At 45.4% G+C, this 26581-nt stretch overlaps 1 protein-coding gene across 1 annotated transcript in view; it reads left to right on the top strand.

Annotated features, from left to right (window-relative positions):
- The window catches only part of FBLN2 (fibulin 2), a gene marked incomplete at its 5' end in the record, with an annotated part of 75052 nt that extends 51621 nt beyond the window's left edge, over positions 1-23431 (top strand). Inside the window, 12 exons of the mRNA XM_029964659.1 lie at positions 699-815; positions 1226-1327; positions 2655-2789; positions 8077-8211; positions 10311-10448; positions 10740-10883; positions 14546-14674; positions 15212-15337; positions 15954-16070; positions 17039-17167; positions 21153-21276; positions 22519-23431. Coding sequence (XP_029820519.1) covers positions 699-815; positions 1226-1327; positions 2655-2789; positions 8077-8211; positions 10311-10448; positions 10740-10883; positions 14546-14674; positions 15212-15337; positions 15954-16070; positions 17039-17167; positions 21153-21276; positions 22519-22876 — 1754 coding nt within the window. The remainder of the gene's footprint in view (positions 1-698; positions 816-1225; positions 1328-2654; positions 2790-8076; positions 8212-10310; positions 10449-10739; positions 10884-14545; positions 14675-15211; positions 15338-15953; positions 16071-17038; positions 17168-21152; positions 21277-22518) is intronic.
- Positions 23432-26581: the final 3150 nt, after the last annotated feature.

Here is a 26581-nt window from a genome sequence, read left to right as displayed (position 1 = left end):
TTTTTTTCATGAAATCACTCTTCCCATACCCCAAACCTGCACTGCAATCACCCTTAGTCATTTAATGTTGTCATTGTTTGGTGGCTCACACTTTGCTCTGGGTAATATTTGAACTTGAGTCAGTGGCAACAGGACACCTCCCTCTTAAGGAAGAATTCAGCCTTATGGATTTAGGCTTCTGTTTTGGTGATATTTATAAACTGGATTACTCTTATTGATGTGCCAGAGTTCTTTTTTTTCCTGATACCTTTAACATTACTGTCTGATGGAAATCTTAATGACAGACAGCAGCTGTCATGTTTTCCCCTTGGCTGTACAAAAGCCATTCCAAAGTATCCTGTGCTTATAAAGGTGAGTGTCTCCTGTTCATCTGTGTTGAAATAGGATGGACAGAATAAGGTCAAAGGCTTGTTTGGGGTTTGGATTTCTTTTCCATCAAACACTGAATGGAGGACAGCCACTGTATTTACAATATAGCAGAGATTTTTAAAAATAAAATTATCACTTTCTGGTTTATTCAGATGTTGCAATATTTTACTCCACAGAGGTTGTTTTCAGCCAGGCTCCCTGATCTGTAATCCGTGATGATGTTTCCTCCTCCAGACCACGATGGGGTGGGATGGATGGGACCAGGCCCCTTGCCATGTGGGGTGGGGATGGTGCTGTCCCTGATCCTCTCTGCCTCCCTTGCCTTACAGATCCTGACAGGGCACAGGTGACAAGGCTGGAAGCTGAAGCCACCATCCCTCCAGTAGCCTCTCCCTCTCAGCCCATTCTGGTGGTGTCCTTGCAGGAGGAGCAGGACCAGTGTAAAGGTATGTTGGAGGTGGGAACTACTCATACAGGGAGTGAGGAATGTCTGGAGATGGAATAAAATTCCACTCATCCCTCCCCCAGTCTGATCTCAACACACATCCCTAATTTGTTACCTCTGGCACAAGGCTGAGGAATTGTCAGGGGAATTCCTGAGGAAGGAATTTGGGGCTACACTCTGCCTTCAGTGTAATTACCCCCATGGGTGTGAGGGGAGCAGCAGCACATGGCAGCAGTGCAGGGAGGGTGCCAGGGGAGGGCTGTCAGCAGTGATTAGGGCTGTTGGACACGTTGTTTACAGACTGCAGTCCCTGTTGCCTAAGCTGGGATGGTTTTTGGGACCTGGAGGTGTGTAACTGCAGCTGATCCGTGCCGTGGGTGCTGATGTGTTTTGTAATTGTGCCTCGTGCAGATAACGGGCCCTGCAAGCACCTCTGCAACGTGGTGGAAGGAGAGGCCGTGTGCTCCTGCCTGGCTGGGTACACCCTCATGGCTGATGGTGTGTCCTGTGAAGGTAAGTGCTCACCACAGAGAGGGGGGTTTATCTCTCACCCCCCTGGGTGTCCCTCTAAGGGTTCCTCATTGTCGGTGCTGTGAATTGCAGTGGCAGTGCAGAGACCACTTGGCAGAAGGAATCCCAGATTTGCTCCACAGATAACTCCTGAAGCACAGTGTGCTGGTACCTGGGGACTTCAGGTGAAGGCAAGCCTGGATTTGTGCTCTTTTCCTCTGACATTCCAGGCTTTTCTTCAGCCCTCTTGGTTTCTCTTCCCATGCCATTCCTGCCCAGGGTCTGTCTGCACAGCTATGGACACGCAGCTTTTCCTTCTGGAGCAGTGAGCAGGACAGAGGCAGGTTTGCTGTCCTGGAGGACCCCCAGAGCCACAGCTCTGCTCAACATCTGCTTTGTTGGGGTTTATTTCCTCTTGCCTTGAAAACCTGAACTCAGGGAGGCTTCACAGCCATGGGAGCTGGTCCAGCTCCAGTTGTTCCACTTGACACTGGAGCTCAGCCTTGCACAGTGATGAGCAGTGAATTCCAAAGCTGCACCATGACCATTCACATGATAAACATTTTAAGTGGACATGCTGGAGTAGTGACAAGGGATATGTTTAGCCAGGGAAGATTTGGGGGTCAGAAGCAATGCCCTGTGACATACCTTAATTATAAATCTCTAAGTATGGGAGCAGTGACAATAAATGCAGGGAGAAGCTTCCGATGCTCAGAATTGCTCACAAATGATCCACATCCCTCTTAATCTCAGGTCTTATTGAATTACAAATCATTTTCATGAAATTCTGGACAGTCTGTGAAGAAAATGGGATTTTAATATCACTAGATGAAATATTCACAGTGCAGTGCTTACTGAAGTGTGGTGGAAGCTAATTTGATTAATTAATGTCAGAATCAAAAGGGGCATTTCAAGGCAATCGTTTTCCTACAGGAAATGAAAAAATTTATAAATGTCAGTGGAAGCAGTGAGTTTAAATTGTAGCAAGGGCCATTTCTAATCTAAATTACAGCAAGGATTTGATGGTAGGGGTGCACTGGAACAGTGTGCACTGGCTCTGTGGGACTGCCTGCCTGGTTCCAAGGATGTTTCTTTCTGGCATGACGAAAGTGTCGGGGTGTGAGCAAGGACTAGATGATCTCCGAGGGTTTCTTCCTTAGTCCAGCCCTATTTTCAGTGTAACACTGCATTTATTACAGCGTGGTGCTGATGTGGAAGCTCCAGCACACTTCATTCAGACATCTCCAGCGCGAAAGAACTGTTGTTTCATTTCAGCAATTGTTCTAATAGAACTCTGTTTTTCCCTTTTGGCTGCCTCATGCTGGTGTAGATTTGGATGAGTGCCTCACAGGTGCTTGTTCCAGCGGACAATTATGTGAGAACACACTGGGATCATTCTCCTGTGTCAGCCACAGTGGGATGTGTGCAGAGGGCTTTATTCTCAACAGGCATAGGAAATGTGTTGGTAAGACGAGAGGTCTCAGCCCTTCACCACAACATCATAATGCTCCATGCTCTGCAATGCATTTAAACCATTTGTGCTCCAAGGCCATCCTTGCATATGACATTTCAATCCCAGTTAGTGGAAACACATGTGCACCATTTGCTCAGCCACTCCACCTCATGAGTCCTGTGCTGTTTGGCTCCTTCCCCAGCAATACATCCTTGGGTTACAGATAACTCTGTGCACAGCCAGGGGTGTGATGACCACAGCAGCACTGATAAATCCTCCAAAAAACAGAGAATTGATCTCTGGACACTGTCAATGCTTCCCAGGCACCGTGGAGCAACCAAACCCCAGCAACACAGCTCAAGGGATCTGCGTGAGGCCGGGCAGTGGAAAAGATCCATTCCAAAGGGATGGGATTCTAAACTTCACATCAGTCCTTTGTTGATTCTGGCACAGATTTCTTTGTGTAAAAGTCAAAGATGCATTGTGATTCTGCTGTATCATCCCTGCTGTTTGAGTCCATCTGAGAAACCAGTCGATCTTTACAAGTGTATTTACGAGGATTTAATTTTTTCCCAGCAGCCAAGGCCTGAGCTTACGAAATACTTTCTCTTTTGGGCACTTTTCTAGAGGCTGGTTTAGGAGGCATGTGAGCTGCAGCAGTGCTGCCTGGAAAAACAGAGCACCTGGAGACCTCAAGTCATTTCTGGAAGCAGCAGTGCCTGTGACTATAATGTCATGTGTGGATGCATGTGCCTTCTTCCAGCCCTGTCCTCCTCCCTATGTTTAGAACATTGTTTTTCTGACCATCATAGCTTTGGTTTTGTTCTGTCTTTAAAGCTCTATGACCTCATCTTACTAATGAGCACCATGTGGCCTGGGGGCATGAGCAGGAAAATTTTCTGCAGTGTCAGGGTCTGGAGAAGAAATGTGATTTACCACCTTCTGGGTTTTCCTTAACTAGCCAAAACTGCATTTTTAATTCTTTTCTTATTATTATTAATATTTATTTTGAAATCAGAGATACTGGTAAGTGTGGAAAACTAATGAAATGATTTAGTTTAAATGAAATGGCTGAGAGCACAGCACTGGAAGGCAGGAGGCCTTTCAGAGGCAGAATCAGGCTGTGAGCTGGAGGGTGGAGCTGGAGTTGCCCATGGTGTGTGTTCTGCTGCATCCACCAGGTGAGCAGCTGCAGAACTGCCCCTCCTTGTGTTCTGCTTCTGTCTTTGCCACTTAATTCCCTGATGTTTTCCTAGGACTTTACAGGAAGGATAGATCTGTCCTTTTCCACAGCCTTTTGAAACTAACCCAGTGCATGTGTGTCTGCAGCTTTGGCAGGAGCTGCTGTGGCAGGTGCCAAGTGCTTCCCTTTATTCACTTTCTTCCTCTCCCCCATGACATTATGATAGAGGTTTATTATGACTGATATAAGATAAACCTCAGGCACTGCTAATGAAAGGAAAGACACAGCTCTCATTTGTGAAGCTGAAAGACCTTTTTCTCCCTCACTAAATACCAAACCTCTGTGTTCCTCTAAATGCAAGTGCGTTTTTACAGATATCCGTTTAAATAATCCAGAAAACTTGGAAATTTCTCTTCCTTCTTTTTGAACAGATCCACCCTGTGTGCTCCCTGCTGGTATCCAGCTCTGCTCTGAGGGTGATGCCAGGAGAACATTTGCAGTATTGAACATTTTTTCCTACTTTTCTAGTCCAAGGGGAAAGCCACAAGCACACTGTGGTTTGGGTTCTGTTCACTGTCTCGTTCTGAGATGTCCTTTTCCAGCCTCACTGCCTTTGTGCCACACCTCGAGCTATCTCATGCACCTTTGGTAGTGTGTTTGCAGAATCCCCTTGGTTTAATGATGTTACTCTTTGCATATTTTAGGGACGGGGAGGAACAATCTGTGCACAGCAACAAACCAGCTGCTAACCTTTTATCTGTCGAATTTCCTTTAGTCAAACTGTGGAATTCCAGATATCCAGGATTCCTGAAAGCCAACCGTGCACAATGAAGAGTCACCAGCTGTTTAAATAGCTCCCACACCTCACCTTTGTGTCACTTTGAGAGCAGATAATGAAATGTCTGCAGGCTGGAAAGCTCCATGTTCCCCAGAGATAAGAGCCAGGCTGGATGTTGTTAGTGGGAATTGCTTTTCCTGGTGGCTTTCAGGCAGAGTCATTACCACCACCCACTTACACAGTGGCTATTTTACTCCTTTCTTTGCTACTCCCATCTCAGTTTCCCCTCCTGACAGGAGGAGCAGTGAGTGGCCACGTTATCCCTGAACTTTAGGGCTCTGCCTGAGCACAGGATGGGTGTTGCAAAATAACCACATACCTAAATTACACAGATATAACCTATAAAACAAATAGAGCTGAAGCAATTTGAAGAGGAAAAAAAATAAGGGTAAACTACAGAGGCAGGACAAGAAAAGCCTCCATTTCACATTTTTATAGAAAGGCCATAAAAATTCATTTTTAATGTCAAAGTACATATTGAAACAAATAGCAGGAGGTAAATGTTGATATTCCTTATGCCAGCAACAGATGGGTCAGGGATCCTAGCTATGGTGCTGTTTGCATCCACAATTCCTGGGAAAAAAGGAGATATTACATGATTACATTTCATCCTGGGTTTTGCTGACATAAAATGAGGAATTAATAAAGTCACTGCCACACACATGACTGTGGAGATTTCTTCAAATTAACCTTGTGACTTGTTTTTAATATAGTACTGAAGTATTTTTCCTCTTATTCCTGTTTTTTTTAGTAAATATCATCTTACCCTACCTCACAGTCTTAATTGGGTTGGATGAAGACTACAGCTGGTGCAGTGTTGGAATTAACTGTGTTCCAAACTGCAAACAGAACTCCTGTTATTCCTAGTGCTCTGTCAAGCATCTCACTGACTTGTTGGGTTGGCTTCCAGGATGGAAGAGGCACAGGTTATGGGCACTCTGGATTTTATGGAACATTTAGGAATTTAATTAGAAAAATTAATAAAAAAAGGCATATTTGTTTGATTAACTGGAAAGGAACTTTGGTGAGCTGGCAGCTGGTCTGATCTCAGAGATGGACATTCATGCCCTGTCACTGGGCAGGGCTTTGCATGTCCAAGGCTCAAGTTTAAGCCTTGCACCTCAACCCAGTTCACAGTCCTTGGGCTTTGTCAGTGTATCAGATGTGCCCAAACCTTCCACTGAAAACAAAATTGTGGATGGAATCTGCCAGTTTCCATCATTTTAATTTCCTCAGATGTGTTCCAGCCAGTTCTATGTGTTTTCTCCTGTACTCAGAAGTTTGAAAATTGAATCGAAAAATAGAGACAAAACATGGAACTGTATTAGATTTTTTTTTTTCCCCTCTCTGAAAAAAACCTTCTTTGTCCCTGTTTAAAACCTGCTGGTCAGGTGGAATACTTCCTCCCTTCTTTGGCTGTATTTCAGGCAAGCACACTGTCCTCCTGGTGGCTGTTTTGACATGGTGCTGGACTGACTGAAGTTCTCAAGATGCAACGTGGTGGTCAAAGTTTGTTTATATGAGAGGTCTTTTTCTGGTTTGCAAGAAAAGATAATCTCATATCTGTGGTACAGCCAGTAGAGAGACTTGCAGTGTGTTGGGTGCTATTAGGTGGATTATCCATAGCTGGTTTTCTCAACAATTAATTAATAAATCTCAAATTTATTTAAGAATGAATTCTAGTGAGGTGGGAGAGTTCTACCACCGCACCTGATATTCTTCTCCCAGCGTGAGGGATTTTTTGTTTGTGTGTTTTGAGTGTGGGTTTTTCCCCCCCAAGATCACCCATGAGAATATTGCTCCTTGCTCTTCATCCTGCTGTATAGAAACTGCACGGGGAGGACAGAACCCTATAGAAGCTTTGGGGCCCCTGTGTGGGAGCATCAAAGATCCTGTGGGACAGGCAGAAAGATACAGGTGATGGTGGGGACCTTGCAGGGTTTCACCAGCTGGCTTTGGGAAGCAGGTCCACAGCATGGAAAGAACAGCAATAACAAACAAAAGGAAAACACAAATAAATGAGAAGTGAAATACCACCAAGTTCATGTTGTGGCCTTGCAGAGCATGTCACCAGTTAGTCCATCAGGAACTGAAATTTCTTGGTGCCCCTGTTCATCTGTTTGGTAGAAAACAAGCTGAGATGCTTTTTAAGACAAAAAGCTTTAAAAAATGGCTCTTCCTGTTTTTGTGCTCCACGGAAGAAGTCATATATCTGATGTACTTATCTGAGAATGAGGTTCTACAGCCAAAATGAAAATCTGATTTAAACAATACTTGCTTTATTGTGTAGTATGAAAACAGCTTCATGCACAGAGCAGCCAGATGACTGGTAATGGCTCTGGTCACATTTGGCTTTTGTTAGCTCTGGAAATACTCCTGAGCTTTATATAGAGATGGGAACATGGGGGATTTTGTGGAGATTGGCAAGAAAGTTTCTCCTCCCAGTCTCTGCCCCTTTTTGTAACTTCTAGGTATTTACTCATCATGCTGTTCCAGCTTTCATTATTAACATCGGCAAAACCTGGATTTGAGATGATTTCAGCCAAGCCTATCAAAGGTGTTTCATATTCCTTTCCTAATTGTCCTACACTCTGTAACCTTGTGTTTAAGTGATTTTTTTTTTAAAAAAAGAACTCTTCCCCTACTCCACCTGCTGAAATCAGATCTCTTTAAAGATTGAAATAGGAATTTGAAACTTGATTGAGCCCCCAGGGTTCCTCTCTCCCTGTGTTCTTGCTATCCAGTTCTAATGATGCGTTTCTTAGGAAATGGGTGTTTGGATTCCTCCCCCTCAGCAGGGCAGGCAGCTTCAGAACCCCTCTCTTGCAGCAGTCCCAGCCCAGCAGCTCCTGCCTGGCCTAGAGCAGCAGGACTGATAAATAGCCTGGGCTGTGAGAAGCTGGTGGGGAGCAAAAAGCATCAATCACTTCCTCATTCAGTTGTCCAGGGGGTTCTCATCCAGGAAATCCAGTAACCCAGTGGCTGATCATCAATCCTCTGCCCACCCTGCATTCAATCAGTTCTCTCCATCCCTGTCCTCAGTGCCTGCACCATCCATTTGGGAAGAGGGGAGGAGAAGGAAATCTCCATGGGATTTGTGTCTCTTCAGTTACTCTGGAGACCTTGAGTCACTCATCACATCGCTGTAACAAAGCCTACACTGACTATCTTTTGGAAGAAATGGTTTCACTGGAGCTTTTGACTCCTTCCAAAAGAGCAGGAAGAGGGGGATCACTTGATAAAAGCGTGGCACTGATTGGTTTAACTCTTTGTTGCAGACATTAATGAGTGTGTGACAGAGAGACACACCTGCCAGCGCAGAGAGCACTGCGTCAACACCATGGGCTCCTTCAGGTGCCTGCAGGAGCTGACCTGCCAGCCAGGCTATGAGCTCAAGGATGGGGACTGTGTTGGTAAGACAAGTGTTTTTCAGCTGTTACAGGAAGGAAGGGAAAGGGATTGCAAAGGATTTTGTTGTTGCTGCTCTGGGATATGAGGGTTGTAGCTACAAAAGGCATCGTGGAAGTGTTGGGCCCTGTAGGCCCCTTCTGTACATTCATTTATTTGAAATGGTTTCCAGTGATAAATTATTTAGAAAATGGGTGAAACCTTGTGAACTAGGATTTGCCCTGTTTTTAAGGCATTACAGAGAGAATTCCCTGATGGAGGAATTCCCCTTAACTCTGCCTGGCTCTGCTGTGCTCTGGAGGGGCTGGTGCTGTTTGCTGTTGGGTCACAGCCTGGAGGGCTCACGGGCTGACAGCCCCAGCCTTCCTGTGTTCAGGAGGGCTGCCTGCACTTAGTTATGCTTGGGATGGCCGTGGGGTTAAGAAGTTACTCTGCATCCCCCCTTCTTGGACTCTGGAGGTGTCAAACAGGGCAGGGAACATCAGCCCTTGCAGCAGCAGCAGCAGCTGTGCAGCTCAGGAGTGTGCAGGACACCCTGCCCTGCCTTCAGGGCACAGTCAGTGCTCTTTACTCCTAAATTTTCACCCAGTTCCCTGACAGCTGGAGTAAGAGATGCCCAAGGGAAGAGCTTAGCCTTTGAACCAGAACATTAGGCCATAAACCAGAAATTACCAGCAATCCCCCTGTCATAAGTAAAGCTTGGTTTGCTTAAAGAGGCTGTTTGTGTCTTGTTCAGTTGTCTCATTCTAGAGCATTTCTAACATTTATTACTAATCTAATTTACTTTCTAGTCTTAAAGTTAGATAATAGGGGATTATAAGGTTTACAAATTGTTTTAAAGTAGCCTGTAAATTCATGACTTATAGGAAAGGCTAGAATTTCAGAAGTACCCTATGCAAAATTGCCTACAGATAACTATTGAATCTTATTTTATTAATGTGAGGTTTATGAAATACTCATTTTTCTTTGTCTCAGTCTGTAACTGTGGTAGGCAGAGTTATTAATATAGTGCCTTATGAGGGACTGGTGATGTTCCCTCATGACCTTAACATTTAATGAGGAGTTGGAGTAGAAAGAGAAGTGCCAGCAGTTCTCCCCTTGTCTGCCTGGAGGAGTGGAGACTCCTCCACTGGGGACTTCCTTCCATTTGTCTTTATCTTCTAGTGAAGATATTCCTTGGGAACCAGCATGTGTTAAAGTACCATTTGAAAATGTGCACAGGAGCTGAATTTTGAACATATTTCTGGCTGAGTCTGCTCCAAGGTGGGATTTCTTCAGCTGGAAGATGGAAGCCACACCACTACACCACAGTGACTCAGCACAGAGCAGTTGGGTGTAAATTTATAAGTTTGAAACCTGTGGGAGGTGTTTTCAACATCTCTAGAAAGCAAACACTGAGTTGGTGAACATAATTTGGGAAATAATTTCATATACTTAATAAAAAATGAGAAAGTTGTGGTGGGCTCTGGCTGGAGAGTAAGAAAAAAAGCAAAATTTGCTACCAATACGACTGCCTCATTTAGATTTTTTCCACATAGTTTTACGAGCTGGGTAAGTGGGTTTTGTGTGTACATAAGTATATATATATAAATATATATATATATATACACCTGCATGACTACATGTCTGTGTGTACACAGTGAAATCCCAGTCCTTCAAGCAAGGTTACTTATGAGTATCAAATTCAGAGGAGGCAGGTTTCTACCTCCCTGAATTCCTGAGGTATATAAGGAATAAGAGCCCATTTTGCTTAGGAAAGGCTGTGGTACGTATTTTATTATGAGCACCTGATTTGTAGTTTTAATGTGGATCTTTAGGATTTTAAAACTGCAGGTATTTTGGTATTTGTGGGTTACAAGAGATGCTGCAAACGAGGCAGTAGGGACCTGAGTCAAATTTGCTGCAGGACCTGACAGATCCTGAAGCCTGTACTGAAGTGGATGTCCAAGAACAAACACACCTAAACCTCAGATTTCCCACTGGCAACATGTGTCTGGTTTAAATAGTGCCTCCTAATTTCCTTTCTGGAAGTTAGCTAGTCATGAAGATTGCTGAAAGTTAGAGCTCAACTAATCCCAGTTTGCTGTTCTGGTCTGATTAACAGATATTGATGAGTGTGAGAGAGGAACTCACAGCTGCAAAGTCAACTTTGTTTGTCAGAACACAGAAGGGTCCTTCTACTGTGAGTCAAAGCAGCGCTGCATGGATGGGTTTCTGCAAGATCCTGAGGGAAACTGTGTTGGTAGGTGTGACCAGAGCGTGTTTGTAACTCCTGGGCCTTCCAGCCTGTCCAAGGGGGGTGTATTGACCCTTGTATATGTGGTTTGCCTCAAACCCTGTTGTGAATTTAATGTAAACATTGCTGTCCTTTTAAAGTTATTGCATTTGAAAGTCTTCCCACAGCAGACCTTCATCAGCCTTATCTTTGGAGCACAAGAACCTGAAATGAAGGAAAAGAAGTGGCATCTGGAAGAAAACAGGCTAGAAAGATTAAATAGCATCTCTCACTATTCTAATTCATTTTTTTCACCAGATATTAATGAATGCACGTCCCTCCCTGAGCCCTGTAAACCAGGATTCAACTGCATCAACACAGTTGGGTCTTACACCTGCCAGAGGAACATGCTGAGCTGCAGCAGAGGATACCACTCCAACGAGGAGGGCACCCGCTGCGTCGGTAAGGGGGGCTCGTGGTCACAGGAAAAAGTACATTTCAGTTCTAAAAAGAGGCTTTGAGTTACCTCCAGATTCCCAAACGTGTCTGAGGAATGGGAATTTGCTGTCCCAGCAGCTCAGGGATTTGTTTGCTCCCTGGATTCCTCCTGGCACGCTCAGCAGCGCTGGCTCTGACTGCAGGTGGGAGTCACTGGCTTCCATTCTGGAGTGAATGGGATTTAGTTACTTTTTAGGCTCGTGCTGTCAGTCAAAGCCATGATCCCTTGCTGTACATTCCAGCATCTCACTGTGAGTGATGTGATCTGCAGCAATCACTGAGTCTGTGCTCTCACAGGAGTAGCACCAAGTGGATGTTCTTTGTAGGGCTGTGAATGGTGTTCCCCATTACATCCACTTGTGGGGATGTTTAGGATAAATTCCTACGTTGTGAAAAGAATTCGGAGAAGAAGGAATGTATGAAATATTCATGTAGGCTGGCATGCAGCTTGATCCTGATTTGTGTTTGTTCCAATGTATTTAGGGAGTTACTGACTCAGAATAGCAGATTTTAGCTGTTATTAGCATTTGTTCTGTAAATGAGCATAGGAGGCATGAAGGAAAGGGAAGCTCAGTCCTTGGTGCCCAAGGCAAGGCTGGCTGGGTGTTCTCTAGTTCCCTGTATTCCGAGTTACACGAGGTAGGAAATCCAAAAAAAAACAATGACAGAGGAGGAAACAAAAAAGAAATGAGAAATCAGTAGTTGGGTTAGTGATGATATCCCAGTGATCTCTACCTACCTTCCCTTTGAATAAAAGGAAGGATGATAAATAAACAAAATATGCTTTGTGATGCTGCAGGTGGGTGGGAGCCCTATTGGCAGCCATGAATTTGGCCATGACTGCAGTGAAAAACAGTGGTACAGCCAGACCCTATTTCCCCAGAAACTTCTGTATTCACCTTTTTGCCCTTCATTGTGCTCTGTGTCCCCTCATGGTTTTGCCCCCAGGACTATCCAGACCATGCTCAGCCAGTGAGAAGATGGGGAAGGTTTGGAAGGGGCAGAAGACAGGGACAGTTCTTGTGTGTAACTGAGGAAATTGAGAAACCTTCCTAATACAGCTCTGGGGTTGTGTCTCATAAATTTGGAGGTAGTGCAGTCTTATTTGCTGTCCTGTTATAGAGCAGCCTGAAGTATCTCATTAGGTCCAAAGGTCCTGTCCCTCTCAGTTGCTGTGAAGACAATTCAACTGCTTTCCATCAGTCCTTTTTAAGCCAGGCCTGCTGGGCCAGGTACACCTCCTGGAGTGGTGACCCTGATGTTGCTTTTAGGGGACCACCATGCCAGTGTCTCCACTGTTTTCACTGCCTTGTCATCCCTGAGCAGCACAGAAGTCCTGGCTGCAGCCCTTTGCCCTGCCCTGCAGACTGCCCAGGGTGCAGGAATCACCACCCCTGCAAGTGTTCAGAAAACATGTGGATGTGGCACTTGGGGACATGGCTTAGTGGTGACCATGGGGGTGGTGCTGGGTTGACAGTTGGGCTTGGTGATCTTAGAGGTCTTTTCCATCCTTAACAATTCTATGATTCTATAATGACTGGGCAAATCACATTCCTAAATTTCAAATTGATGGAAGAGAAAGAATCCAGCTTTTCACCCCAGTTGTTCCTAAAAAGGAGTGATTATGTGCCAATATGTGACAGAGGAGGAGATTGCCATTATTCAGACAGCATCTCTGTCTCTAAAGCAAGAGGAGATAACACAATGCAATGTGATTACTGATGGCCCTCTGTCTCTGCTTTAAATGGTTGACAAGGTTGTTAAGGAGCAGGTATAAGGAAGCTTCTCTAGCTTGATTTTGGCAAAACAAATTTAAAGTTAATTGATGATTTCTCTGACTTTGCTGTGTGCACTCTGTCCCTCTTGCTGGTCTATAGCTTTTGGTGTTTTTTTGGAATGGCTTTTTTTAAGTAGGCAGAGAGAACAGAGAAGAAAAAGGAAAAGCATATGGTCCTAATTTCCCCTCTCTGTGATAAAGACTAGTTTCTTTGAGGCATTACAATAGCTAATTAGATTCCTGATTCAGATTTATTCACAGTAGTAAAAACATCATCTGCACATGTTTCTCCAGCAGAGCGACGCTCGTAGGGTCATCTCCTCTGTTTAGAGGATTCATCTGTCTTTAAAATGTTCAGATTTACTGATTTAGTAAATGAGTTATTAAAAACAACCTCCTAGGTTTAACTGAAAACTGCTGTAAGTATTGTGAAATATGGCACAGTTCTGATGGGGTAATGCCCTAGAACTAATTAAAGTGTAAATGCAATGGAATATGTAATTTTGGACAAACTAATGAAGTGGTTGCACACATGAATTCATTACAAATAAAGCTGCTGCTTTACAAATTTGTATCTGCATTAGAGACTTCCTTGCTACTTCTGATCTTACAAGAAAATGAGGGGTCCATATTTCAGCAGAAATCTTGGAGCCTGTCAGAGATTCCTTGGGTTGGCCTTCCCTGCCATTCCTGACCCTGGGGCCAGCAGGGACTGTGTAGGTGGGAATCTGCTGAAATGTTGAACAGAGTATTTGTCAGTGCCCCTCATCAGTGTTGATATGATCTCCACTTCTCCAAATCCAAGTTTCTGCTCTCACTTCCCCATCATTCCCTCAGCAAGGGTCTGCTTCCCAGAGCACTCACCAAGCTGCTGTTGGATGGAGAACTGCCCAGGAACCCTTTGAATGATTCAGTGCTCAGATTTATGACTTCAAATAGAGCAGCATGGAGAACCTCCAGACTTAGACTTCCATTCTAATTATTATTACATGAACAGAGATTTGGGTTGTAAAACTAGTAGAAGATGTGAATAATGGAAAGAAAGTAGGATCTGATGGTTTAGGAAATGGCAGAAGTCTGAATACGTGAAGAAACAAACAGTTCTGAGGGTTAATCAGACTTTTTGATGCTTCTTGTTACAGATGGCAAGAGGGATTTGTTAGAGACTGATGAGCTATTTAGTCATGTTGCAAGTCTTGTAAATCAGTGTGTATTGAAAACTCTCATCTTCATCTGAGGATGTTTAAATGAGATTGGAAGTGATGCATGTGAGTGGAGAAGCAACTAATTTGTTGGTATTGGATTTTGGATGAGAGGCCATGAGGAATATCTAAATGGGAGTTGATTGAGAGAAGAAAAAAAAGATCAACATTGGGAAAGAGCAAAAGTTAGACAGCAGGAGCGAGACTGAAAGGGCAACTGGAGATGAAAATAGCAATTGCTTTAATTGAAGGGATGAGCAGAGTTTCTGGCTGGTTCTTGTTTTGCTTTAAATGGCTTGATGTGAGTCACGGAGAGACAGAACATCACAGGGGGTGTTTAAATGTCAGGGTCTGATCAGCATCAAAAAGTGTTTACATTGAAATGCAGAATATATTGGGAGAGTTCCATTGCAGTTCCAGGATGGTTTCACTGTGAAGATAATGTTCTGCTTTTCAGAGGTTTGACTTACAGACACACAGAGCTGGCTTGGAGAAGAGCAGAGTGGGAAAAGCTGATGGTAGTTCTTCTGTCCAGGGGACAACCATAACAGTTTCTATTCCTGTTATTTATTAATTTTTTTCCCCCTCTCTCTTCATAAACATTGATTTTAAGCAAACTAAGCAAATTGCTCTGTCTGTCTCTGCAGATGTGGATGAGTGTCAGACTGGTGTGCACCGCTGTGGGGAGGGGCAGATCTGCCACAACCTCCCCGGGGCTTATCGCTGTGACTGCAGGATGGGCTTTCAGTACGACGCCTTCAGCAGGAGCTGCATCGGTATGTGAGGCACGGGGGAGGTGGGAGCACTGACTGATGGAGCCTCGGCCCTCCAGGCACTGTTTAGCACTGTTGCAGTGTGCAGGCATTAGTTCTGCAGTGCAGTGCCTCAGAAGATGATGGAATCACCTCCAAAGCTGATGTCCTACAGCTTAGAGCTCTGTCCCTCCGTGCTGGGATTTCTGACCAGGTGCCCTTGGCTTGGTTTAACTGCAAGTCATCAGTTAAAGTCATCTGCAAAGTATTCCCTGAGGGCTGTGCTTCAGCTGCTGTAGAAATTTGTCTGTCTGAAGATTTCACCACTTTCTTCCTAAGAACCACAAGATAGCCCTTTTTATTTTATCCCCCCTGTACCCCAATTAGGGCACAGAGTCAGCCTCACACCTGAGCTTGCAGCACTTCACACGCTGCAAATCAATCTCTGACACTTCTAAAAATATCCTCCTGCATCTTGTTTGATGCTTGTGTTGCTCAGTTGATTGTATATTGATGCTTGTGTTCCTCAGCTGATTGTGTATTTGCTTGTTGTGCTGGCAGATATAAATGAGTGCTGGAACTACCCCGGGCGCCTGTGCCAGCACACGTGTGAGAACACCCCTGGCTCCTACCACTGCACTTGCTCCTCTGGGTTCCGCTTGTCCTACGATGGCAAACACTGTGAAGGTACCAGACATCTTTTTTCTGTGAAGAAGAAACTGCAGAGGGAGTTCAGGGACTTTAGAGAAGGAGTTGGGGTCAAATATAAATACAGTAAACCTTATGTGTGCTCAGATTTGCAGATATTCAGTCAAACACTCAACACTCAAACTGTCAGATGAGCATTGACAAGTTTCTCCCTTCTTCCTTTCCCCCACATACTTCTGCTTTCCTTTCAGATGGGAGAAAAGGAGAACAGAACAAACACAGAATAGGAGACTCTTAATTCAAATTTTGATAAAGATGAAACTTGGTAGTAATCAAACTTTAAAAAAATGATTTTGAATTGAATGGAAATTTGTTTAATTCTCCGTGAGTTTTGTAAGGCAATGATTACATATTTTTGATCGACTGTAACCCATAATGTCTGCATGTGTGTGTGTTTTATGTATTGGCATATATAGAAATGAAATTCAGGTGCAACAGGCAGCCTCAGGCTTCTTGGAGCTGAGACAAACTGGGGCAAATCAGTCCATCCTTAGTCACTCTGACCAGAAGGGGGCTGTTTTCAGGGGCAGGAAAAGGTGGGGGACACTGTTGTGAGCCCCTGTGGCCATGTGTGTGGGTTTGTTTTTGGCTGCAGATGTGAATGAATGTGATAACAGTCCCTGCAGCCAGGAGTGTGCCAATGTTTATGGCTCCTACCAGTGCTACTGCAGGCAAGGTTTCCAGCTGGCAGAAGATGGGCATTCCTGTAAAGGTAAGGCTGCTGCTCCATCAGCTCAAGGTAAATGTGTTTATTCCCTGGAGCTGACTCTCTGCAGCACCTAATGCTGCAGGTGCTGCCTGAGGGTGATGGTGGGTTCCAGCTGCCCCTGAAGCTGCTCAAGGGAACTCCAGCTATTGGACAGTGCACTGGATGGAACACACCTGGGTGACCATGGAACAGGGGGGTTATCAGACTAGTTTCATGGAAAAATCAGGTGGGAAGATATGTTTACCTGTGTTGCATCAATGAAAGCCTCCACTCAGCCATGGTTGAGTGAAGGTTTGCTCTTGATGCTGCTTGTGGTGGGTGAATGAGGAGCAGAGTGGTCAGAATGGAGGAGGGAGGGGGTTTACCTGTTTAATTGGAGTTACTGACACTGACACATTGGAGAGTCTCTATTTAAGAAGTGGTGAAGAAGTCCACTCTCTTCCTGGCACAAGGAAGCTCCCCAAGAAATTCTGGAAGAATTCTTTGCTGTGGGCACTGGCACAGGTTGCCCAGAGAAGCTGTGGCTGCCCCATCCCTGGAAGTGTCCAAGGCCAGGTTAGACAGGGCTTGGAGCAACCTGGGCTAGTGGGAGGTGTCCCTGCCCATGGCAGGGGGTGGCACTGGATGAGATTTCAAGGCCCTTCCAACCCAAACCCTTCTGGGATTCTATGAATCTGTGAATTACAGAGGTACCAGAGAGAGTCTTTCAAACTTGGATGTGTCCTAGACTCATTATTCTTTTCCAGGAGTCCATACCACTTGCAGCCAGTATTTCTGGGAGCACTCTTGTGTCCAGCATTCCAGAAAGCACCATCAGCAGTCCTCCAGCAACATGACACTTCCATGGTTGCGTTCATGTTTAGCAATATATTATGAACGTGTCAGATGAGAATTTCCTTGTTCTACAGCTGCCCTTCCCAGGTTTCTGTTTTGCTTGGTTTCCCACGTTGGTACCTGTGTTTTCTCCCCAGACATTGATGAGTGCACACAGAGTGCAGGCATCCTCTGCACCTTCCGCTGCGTGAACGTTCCTGGCAGCTACCAGTGTGCTTGTCCTGAGCAGGGATACACCATGGCAGCCAATGGAAGGACCTGTCGAGGTAAGGAAGGGACTGCAAGATTATATATCATGAGGTTTTAATCCTTGGAACGAGCCATTATGTTATTCAGTCAAGCCTCCATGTTTCAGTCACTGTTAACAAGCCAGTATTTGACAAAGTTGCCAAATATTGGTATCTGCAAAGACAGCTCTCCCCTGTGTTACAAGAAAGTGCTGTGGCAACTGGGCTGTCAATGTGAGGGAATTGCTTAAATGAATTCCCAAGGGAGCCCATGTCATCCTTCCAGCTGGAGCCCTGGATTACTTGTGTGAGCTGTGTGTGCACCTTGGCACAGCACTGAATGATCTGGGCTTTCAGAGGGGCCAGGTGTAGAAATCTGTGCCTTCATTATGAGTTGCAGTTTTCTGCCCCAGAAAACTGGGAGATTAAATGTTGGAGCTGTAATGGGAACTTGGCCATCCAGCAGTTTGTCACCTTAACTATGTTGGCATGGGGAAATGTTAGTGCAACGACAAGTACCCTCCCCTCACACCCCCCTTTTCTCCAGAACCATAGAAATGCCTGCTGGGAGTGTGGTGGTTTTCATCTGGTGCACAGCTGTCTGGTTCTGAGCTGAACCCCCATTTCCAAAGGATGCCCTGCCTGTGTAATGATGATGGAAGATCTGATTACCTTTGCACACACTGCACACATTCCTGCAGTGGTTACATTAACTACCAGGCATTTCCTGCCCTTAGTTTTTCAGAAACCCTTCATATAACTTTTGGTTATGTATCTCCTAGGCTTGAATTCTTGGCGGTAATGGCAACGAATTTGCATTGTGTAAATCATGAGCAGCATGTGTGTACTTAATCCTGACTTTGGAGCAGGGAAGCAGATTAAATGACAATTAAAATCCTTTAAAAAAAGTTTAAAATATTTTTTAGAATGTGTTTTTAAGTATAAATGCAGTGGTATCCATGTGCATTTAAATTCTTATGTAGAAATTCACCTTTAGAAAACTGCAGCTGTAACTCTCCACAGGCTTTGTTTGTATTTTCCTCCTAACTTTGAGTGCTGGCATGTTAGTTGCCACCTCTGCCAGCAGTGAGATTTGGGCTGAGAATGTATTGCAGAGTTAATAGTGTGAGTCACTGTGTTCCTGAGCCAGCACAGCTCTCCCACAGGCACCCAGTGTGCTGGAGGCAGAGGACAGGGACATCCACCCAGACCTGCACTTGTGTTGTCTGTGTGGTGGAACCCCCCCTGCACGACCCTCACCTGTGTGGAGAGGCTTCCCAGTGCACAGCTTGCCCAAACAGAAACCCTTGGGAGGGCATTTCTGAGTGTCTCTGGCACCTGGTCCGGGCACCTCCTTGGAGGGTGAAGTTGTTCTACGTGCAAAACTCAGCAGCTCTGGAGCTGCAGTTTAGTCAGGCACTGGAAGGAGCCCCCCAGACACATTCCCTGTTTTTGAGCTCTGCAAGTCTGTATTACAAGTTAGGGCAGGCTTAGATATTGAGCTCTTTCTGAAAACATGGTCAGAGAAACACTGAATTGATGTTGGCTGTGCTAAGCTCAAGGAGATAATCTTGGTTTCCACCAGCTAAAGGTCTGGCTCCAGTTACTCATCGTCTGACCAGTTCTTCGGAGTTACTGGTGGCACATTCTTTGTACCTTTAGTTTCAAACAGACGAGCTGTATCTCATGGAACACTGTCTCAACATATGGATCTTTTTTGGAGGAACTGCCTGTGGTATTTTGCAGTGCAGCCAAAGTGGTGCAGGGAGGGAGTGCTTTCATGACAACGATTGCAATGTGGAAGAAATTTTCTTTTCACCTTAGGGGCACTGCTCCGAATCAGCAAGGGATTTACTTTGCTTTGATTCTCTCCTACTTCCTATTGTATACTTTTCCTTGCAAGACTTTTAAACCAACCAGTTCAGTGTATGAGATCAGTTCTCATCCCAGGGGAATGGAGGGAGTGGGAGGTTATAGTTTCCCTCTAGGAGTCTGTCTCTTCTGTGACAATTGGCAGAGCTGCAGGGCCCTGCACAGTCCACATGCCTTGTCTGTTAGCATTTATTTCATTTTAAAGCCTCCGTGCATTGTCTAGACTTTTGGGAGTACACAATGTGACTGGGAGATGATCTTTGCCAATGTTTGCTGCTCGAGCTGGATCCTTGATGCTGCATCTGTTTTTCAGCATTTTAAGGCCCATGGCTTGGGCTTGTGGATATGTGTTATTTAGGTAACCACGCTTATGCTCTGGGCCATAAAGTGTCTCTGAGCTTTAAATGTTCTTTACTGCCTTCTGTAATTACATCTCATTGTGGGGAGATATTTATGTATATATCTTAAATGTTCAGAACTGTGTGCCTTGTTCTGAAGTGTTGTTCCTGAGTTCCCATGTTTCACAGTGCCCTGGTAGAACTCTCATCTCCTGGATTGTGCAGTGAGAACTTTGCTTTGGATTTGCTTGCTTTAAATCCAGGTTTACTTTGGTTGCTCTGCTTTAATCCAGAGCAACGTTCATGCACAGATAATTCTTCTGACACAGCCCAAGTTTATCCCTTCTCAAAAAGTCAGTGAGAAGGTCCTGTTGGCCTTAGCATGGGTTGGTTCTATCCTGACAGGATCTGTTTATTCCTGAGGGATAGCTTTTGTGCACTAGGCTGTGAATGGTTAATGTGGAGTCAGACAGAGGGTCTCAGCTGGGTGATGGGGTGTTTGTCCCCTCGTGGACCCTGTGCAGCCTCATCCATGGGAAGGAGCCATCGCTCTCTCACAGGTTCTGCAGTGAGTGAGGGATTTATAGACATGGCCTCCTTTCCTCAAGGACTGTCCCTCGTGCTCCAGGGCTTGCCCACAGTGCCCACACCATGCCCAAGTCCGTGGCCCTGCTGTTGGAAAGCAGTTGGCTGCTTCCCCAGCCCTGGAGCTGCCACACTGCACTGCCCTCACCTGCTGAATGGAGCAGGACCACCTCCTTGGCTTGGAGACCCCTCACGGGACCCAGGCAAGCTCCAAGTGTGAAACTGGGCTGGTTCAGGGAGTCCCAGTGACCTGTGGAGCTGTAAAAATTGGCCCATCACTTTCAGGAAACGAAAAGCTCTCATCCATCAGAACAGCTGGGAGAAGCTTATACAGCTGTGGGCTGGTCTGGGACTTCCAGGGTTCCACTGCCTTAGACTACTGCTACCTACTCACTTAATTCTGTTTGCCTCCAGCCTGGCTTTAATATTAGTTTCATCTCTGACACCTCAGGGGCAGGGACAACGTGGCTACACAAGCAAATCTGTCTAGGTGTTCATGCTTGGTCTTTCTTGCAGTGGGAAGTGGGATCTCTGGGTTTGAGAACTTTTTTCCCTTCTCGTGTTTATTCTCCATGGAAAGTAAAACCCTGTATTGGTCAGCTGTGTGTGGATGAGGACAGGTGGGTTACAGGAGTGTGCCAGTGGTTCTAAAGTACAGGTAAAGAAACACAGTTCCCCTGCAGCAGAAGGCCAGCATGGCCATGTGCTGGGTGGACTCTCTGCCAAGCAGAGAGACTGTCAGACACCATGGAAAGTGTCCCAAGCTGCTTGTAGGGAAGAGTGGGCTCCCTTGTTTACTGCACACGCTGCCAGGTGGGTCTGTCATCTCTTATTGCCTGGTATTGTCAAGGAAGGAGGTTTTTTCCATAGAAGACATTTTAGACATTGAAGAATTTTGTCAGAATTGCCATCACCGTGGTTTATTCTGTCACTGCAAATGCCAGTGAGTGTCTGTGCACAGAGATGGACCTGACACACCTCACCTGGGTGTGGGTGTGCATTTCCCACCCCAGGTGTGCCCTGGGGGGTTCCCAGAGCCCTGGTCTGGGGCACAGGTACTGTGGAGGGGACACGCAGTAACCGGGGGGTGAGGACAAGAGCCCTCGGCTTGTAGAGCCAAACCCACAGACTCCTCAGGCACACAGTCTCATAAGCAAATCACAGCCCATCAACTGTGATTAATTCTCACTTTTGAACTTAGAATGCCTTTTTCTTGTGTTTCTTCTTAGATATTGATGAGTGTGCAATAGGAACCCATAACTGCTCAACTGCAGAGACCTGCTACAACATCCAGGGCAGCTTCCGCTGCCTGTCCTTCGAGTGCCCTTCCAACTACAGAAAAGTGTCTGACATGTGAGTGTGGCCTTTGGAACAACACCAGCAGCCAGGCCAGTCCTGTAGTGCTTAGTTTGTGGTTGGGTGTGGGTGCTCAGAGCTCTGAGAAACTGCTTTGGTACCTGGAGCACATAAACATTCCCCATGTAGTTTGTGTCTGGTTATCCTTCCTTCTTCCAAACCCTGGAGCCCCTGTTTGCTCCCCAACTGCTGCTGGAACAGCAGGCACCAGAGCCTGGAGCTCTCCTTGCTGCAGCTCTGAAAGGGCTCTGCTTATAAGTTAGTTTTAAAAAAGTAAGATCTTCTATGCTGCTTCTATCACAGCAGCCAGGCTGCTCAGAGCTCCACTTTTACAGTGGGTTTGGGGCTCCCTGGTTAATCTTCAGATTGCAGTTCCTCAGGGGCTGCTGAAACATTGGAGGGGAGCAGGATACTGAGCTTGCCAGGCCACAGGGTTCTGGGAAGGGCACACCCCCAGCTGCTGAGGAGCATGGGAGCCCCAAAATGTCCCTTCCCTCTTCCTGCCTTAGTATCTGCCAGTGCTTTGGGAACCCATATTTAATTGCTTACGACTTAAAAAAATACTTTTCCTGCCTTACAGAATTGAGCTGCTTTGCCAGTTGAGGAGCTTCTTTCCCAGCCCCATGTTTCAGCTACCTTTTCAAGAGCTTTTAGTCTTATTTTCTTGGAGCATTGTCCCAGCCCTGTGCTGTCAGTGAGGAACCACTGACTCCTCTTCCAAGCTCATGCTTTGCAGCACGACTGGCTCTTTCTTTGCTGTGGAATGCAGCTCCCCATGTCCATGATCCTTTCCTGACACTACAGTACAGTTACATAAATTACAAATGCTTTATGGACACTGGAAAAGCAGAACAAGGATAATCACAGGATATGCTGAGTTGGAAGGGACCCACAAAGATCATCCAGTCCAACTCCTGGCCCTGCACAGGCCCATCTCCAAGGGTCACCCCCTGTGCCCCAGAGGATCAGCCAAACCCTCCTGGAGCTCTGGCAGCCTTGGGGCTGTGCCCACTGCCCTGGGGAGCCTGGGCAGTGCCCAACCAGCCTCTGGGGGAAGAACCTTTCCCTGAGATCCATCCTGAGCCTGCCCTGACAGTCCATTCCCTGGGTACTATCCCTGTTAATAGCACTCTGAAGTTTGGGACTGTGGTTTAGCTGATATTTTGCAGCCCTCTGAGGTAAATGCATTTTCCCTGCTGTCCCCTGGACACTGAAGGCTCTCCCTGTCTCATTCCTCAGGAGGTGTGAACGCATCAGCTGCTTTAACTACCTGGACTGCCAGAACACCCCGGTGAGAATCACCTACTACCAGCTCAACTTCCAGACCAACATCGTGGTCCCAGCCCACATTTTCCGGATCGGCCCCTCCCCTGCCTACGCCGGGGACAACATCATCCTCACCATCACCCAGGGCAACGAGGAGGGCTACTTCAGCACCCGCAGGCTCAACTCCTACACCGGCATCGTGTACCTGCAGCGCCAGGTCAAGGAGCCCAAAGACTTCCTGTTGGATGTGGAGATGAAACTGTGGCGCCAGGGAACATACACCACTTTTCTTGCCAAAATTTACATCTTCATCACGGCTCATGCGTACTGAGGCCTGTGCTGACGGGGGATTTGATTGGTGCTATGCTCTTTACCTGTTCTACCAAAGCTTAATACTGTTGAACTGGCATTTAATGTATCTAGCCTTTATATTATTTTTCTATCATTGCTTTAAACTTTTTTATTGGTTGTGTAAATTAAGTTAATTTTTATCTTTTGATGTTTTGTTTCCTTATGCAGTTCTGTGCATCATCATTTGCCAGCCAACGAAGGAAGGGTTGGAAGGCAGCACATGCCTTGTGCTGAATGCTGGAACCTTTTCCTAGCCATTGTTTTTAGGTGTAGTCGCCTCTGCAGGGTATTGCACTAGAGAGGGAAGATGTTCACGTGGGAGCATTGGGAAAAAAGCTTTGAGGGCTTTCTCTTGCTGACACAAAGTCGTGGCTTGGCTCAGCCAGTGCCTTCCCTGGGGCTGAGATGCTGTGTCGGGGCCGTACGTGGACACTGATGGTCAACCCACCTCCTGGGATTATTCTCCTCCTTCCAACTTTCATAATATGTTGCCTTAAAATATATATAAATAAAAGAAAACTCCTCCAGTGAAAAAGATGGATGAATCTTGCTTTAGTAGGAACTACTCACATGCTAAAGACTGAAGCCTTCACAGAATGTTACACTTCGGGGTAAAAGCTCACATTGCCATTTTTAGTAGTTTTCTTTATAGGTGCTGAGGCTCCTCAGTTCCTCATTCTGTTATATAGAACTGCAGATTCACTGCTTTGGAATTCTTAAAGGAATATCCAAATGGAAATAATGAAATAATCTTTACTGCTCCTTATTGTAAAGCTTGGGTGTGCCACTGAGTCAATTTTAAACAGACAGAAAGGGCAGTTGCTTCTCTGCTTCAGGAAAATTCCTTCAGTTGTGTTGCTGAACAGCACAGAGGGAAAAGCCAGTGAAATTGGTGGGTTGTATTTTGCCATTTAGAAAAGAGCACAACCAAAGTTTTGTGCTGGATTTCCTCTCGTTCTTCAGGAAACTGGATGAAATCCAAAGTTGGAGGCCAGATCTGGCAAAGTGTAGTATAATCAAAGTATTTGTTAGAATTTAGAAGGAATATCAGAACTTCCTTGCAGCTCCTTTTTTTTTTCTCCCAAAAAACCAAAAAAGCTCTAGTGTTGCAATTTTCTGAGCTCCCTTTGTTCCAGCTCTAATTATTCTGCAAAATGTTTTAAAGGGAGAGCATAGTTACAATATACTGATGTCAGCTACACTGCAGTTTAATAATCCTACAATCCCAGGTTGGAGGGGACCTCAAGGATCATCTGACCCATTCTTGGCAAAATAATAATCTGTCCTTTTCTATAGTCAATCTTATTTTGACCAGTGCGTACACAAAAAAAAAAAAAAGGAGAAATCAAATCTTATGGCTTTTTCTGCCTTAGTCAATGATTTTATTATATTGTAAAGGATTTGTTTGAACTGCATCTAAAAATCGTGTAAACACCACCTGTATGGTGAGAGGAAATGTTCTGTATTCACTATATCCCCAGGCCAGTCTCTACCATTTCAAGTCACTTCTTGAATTTGGACTTTCTTATTGATAATAAAGTGCAAATCTTTCTGTATCCGAGATCATAAAGTCTCATTAGCAGGGAAAAGTTCCTGCTGTTCCCCAGCTGTAAAATAAGGGATATCTGTGAGCTTGCACACATCAAGCTTTTCTTTAGGGATTTTTTCCTATAAAAATAATTTTGTAAAAAGAGATCTTCTTCCATCCATCCATCTTTTGTTTTCCATAGTTCACAGTTTCATAAGCATTTAGCAGGGAAGTGCCAACTGAGAAACACATGTTTATGCAATTTGTCATCTCAGTTAATTCATACCTTACAGCTCCAGGCCTGGCCCGAAGGAGCCATGAGCTGAAGGCTCTCAGATCCATTACCCATGGACATGTTAAGTGGGGATACATTTCTCCAAGCCCCAGTGGGGCACATCAAGAGTCACCAAAAGCCAGAGTTTTCCATCAGCATTAGGATTTGATTGAGCATAAATGATATTCAGGCCTTGACAGCCCTTCTTGTTAGAGAACAAATGGACAAGTCATTTGTTACTTGGAGACCTTTTGCTGACTAAAACCAGCCACAGTCAATCATATTAAGAGTCTGGCAGTTTGTAACACCAACTCTTCATTTCCTAGGCAGGTAATTGATGAAGAAAGTTTTAGGGGAGGCTTTGCATACTATTATGAGGAAAATGCTACGTAAGGAAAAAAGGCATCTCCGTCAGCACTGTGCCCAGTAGCTGTTCAAAAAGTTTGGGAAGAGTTGCTTGGAGCAACTGGTCAAAGCAAAGGAAAGGATTACAGTAGGTAATGTCACATTTTCTGCTTCCCAAATAACCAGAGGAATGTTTTTTTTAGCTCTTCCCAGCCCACAGTGTTCACCCTGTCAGGTTTAGCAGCAGCTGCACTGTGGCTTTTGCTTTATCTGGTGGGGCAGTGCTCGTGCTTGGACCTGAGCAGACACACCAGCACAGCCCCACTCACCACCAAGGATGTGTTTTCATTGGGTTGCAGTGGCTTTGGACTGGAATTTTGGTCTCCTTCAACTGGTGTAGGTCCTAAAAGGCCCAGTCCCCATCTCCAGGAATGCTGCTCCCCCTTTATTTGGGTGAGTAACCCAGAGAGATAATGAGAGTGTATCCATGTGCAAAAGAGGTCTCAGTGGAAAGAGTTCGGGCCTGGGCTGTACCTTTATGGCCCCTTATAATTTCTTAAAACAGCAATAACTTTCCTGAATTCCCTCTTGAACAGCCTTTTTTTTTAAAAAAATGTTTTTACTTTTCCTTCTCCATTTCTAACATGTGAGTTGTATAGCTTTTGTTTATTCCCTTTGCTTCTTTGTGGCCACCCCACCCTTTGCCTGGCTGAGGTGAATTAAGAACAGCTACCCAAGAGCTGTGCAAGCTGATAAACTCATGAGGAAGACAACAGCTGCAAAGCTAATAAAGAATTACAGCAGGCTTGGGGCATCTGATTCTACATGTGTAAAAACTCAGATTATTGGTGTGTTCCCCAAGATGGAAATGGCCTTGCTGTGACCTGCCTGAACAATGTGTGTTCTGCTTGGCTTTGCAGGTTACTTAGTCCTGCCTCTGTGAAATCTGACCTCTCTGCACTCTGCTGTTATATTCCTTGGGAGATCCAGTGATCTCAGAGACTGAGCACGGTCAAATGAGCCATTGGAAGCAAGAAGAAATGTTGTTCTGTGTGTTTGCTGGAAATTGGAATGAGCCTATTACAGAAAGAAACATCAGGTTTTCTTTTGACTGGAATGTGCATCACATAGAGTTGAAACAGCAGCTGATGGGTCAGAGTGATGGTTTCGCCTAATATTTTAAACTGTTCTCTTTCTGCACCAGGGAGGAGGTATTTTACAGTGTCTTTGTATGTAAAAAATACACGTATGTGGATCAGTGCATGGAATGCAGTCCATGCCAGCATTCCTCTGTGAGCCTGGCATGGGGAAAAGGCATTGGATTGCTCAGCTGGGGCCTTGCTCCTTCTCCTCCCACTGCAGGACCAGAGCAGGGCACCCCTGTCATGGGAGAGGGAGCTGGTACCCCCAATGGGCCAAAATTCTCACCCCCAAGTTACCACAAACAGACCTGCATTCACCTTTATTTCTCTATCTTTCTGTTTGCTCTGGTGATTCAGGACAGAAGCAGATTTCAGACATATTTCATGGTTTGGATC

The sequence above is a fragment of the Manacus vitellinus genome, unplaced genomic scaffold (genome assembly GCF_001715985.3).
Source record: "Manacus vitellinus isolate BGI_N305 unplaced genomic scaffold, ASM171598v3 scaffold_77_pilon, whole genome shotgun sequence".
NCBI lineage: Eukaryota > Metazoa > Chordata > Aves > Passeriformes > Pipridae > Manacus > Manacus vitellinus.
This window is presented reverse-complemented; position numbering and strand designations above follow the sequence as displayed.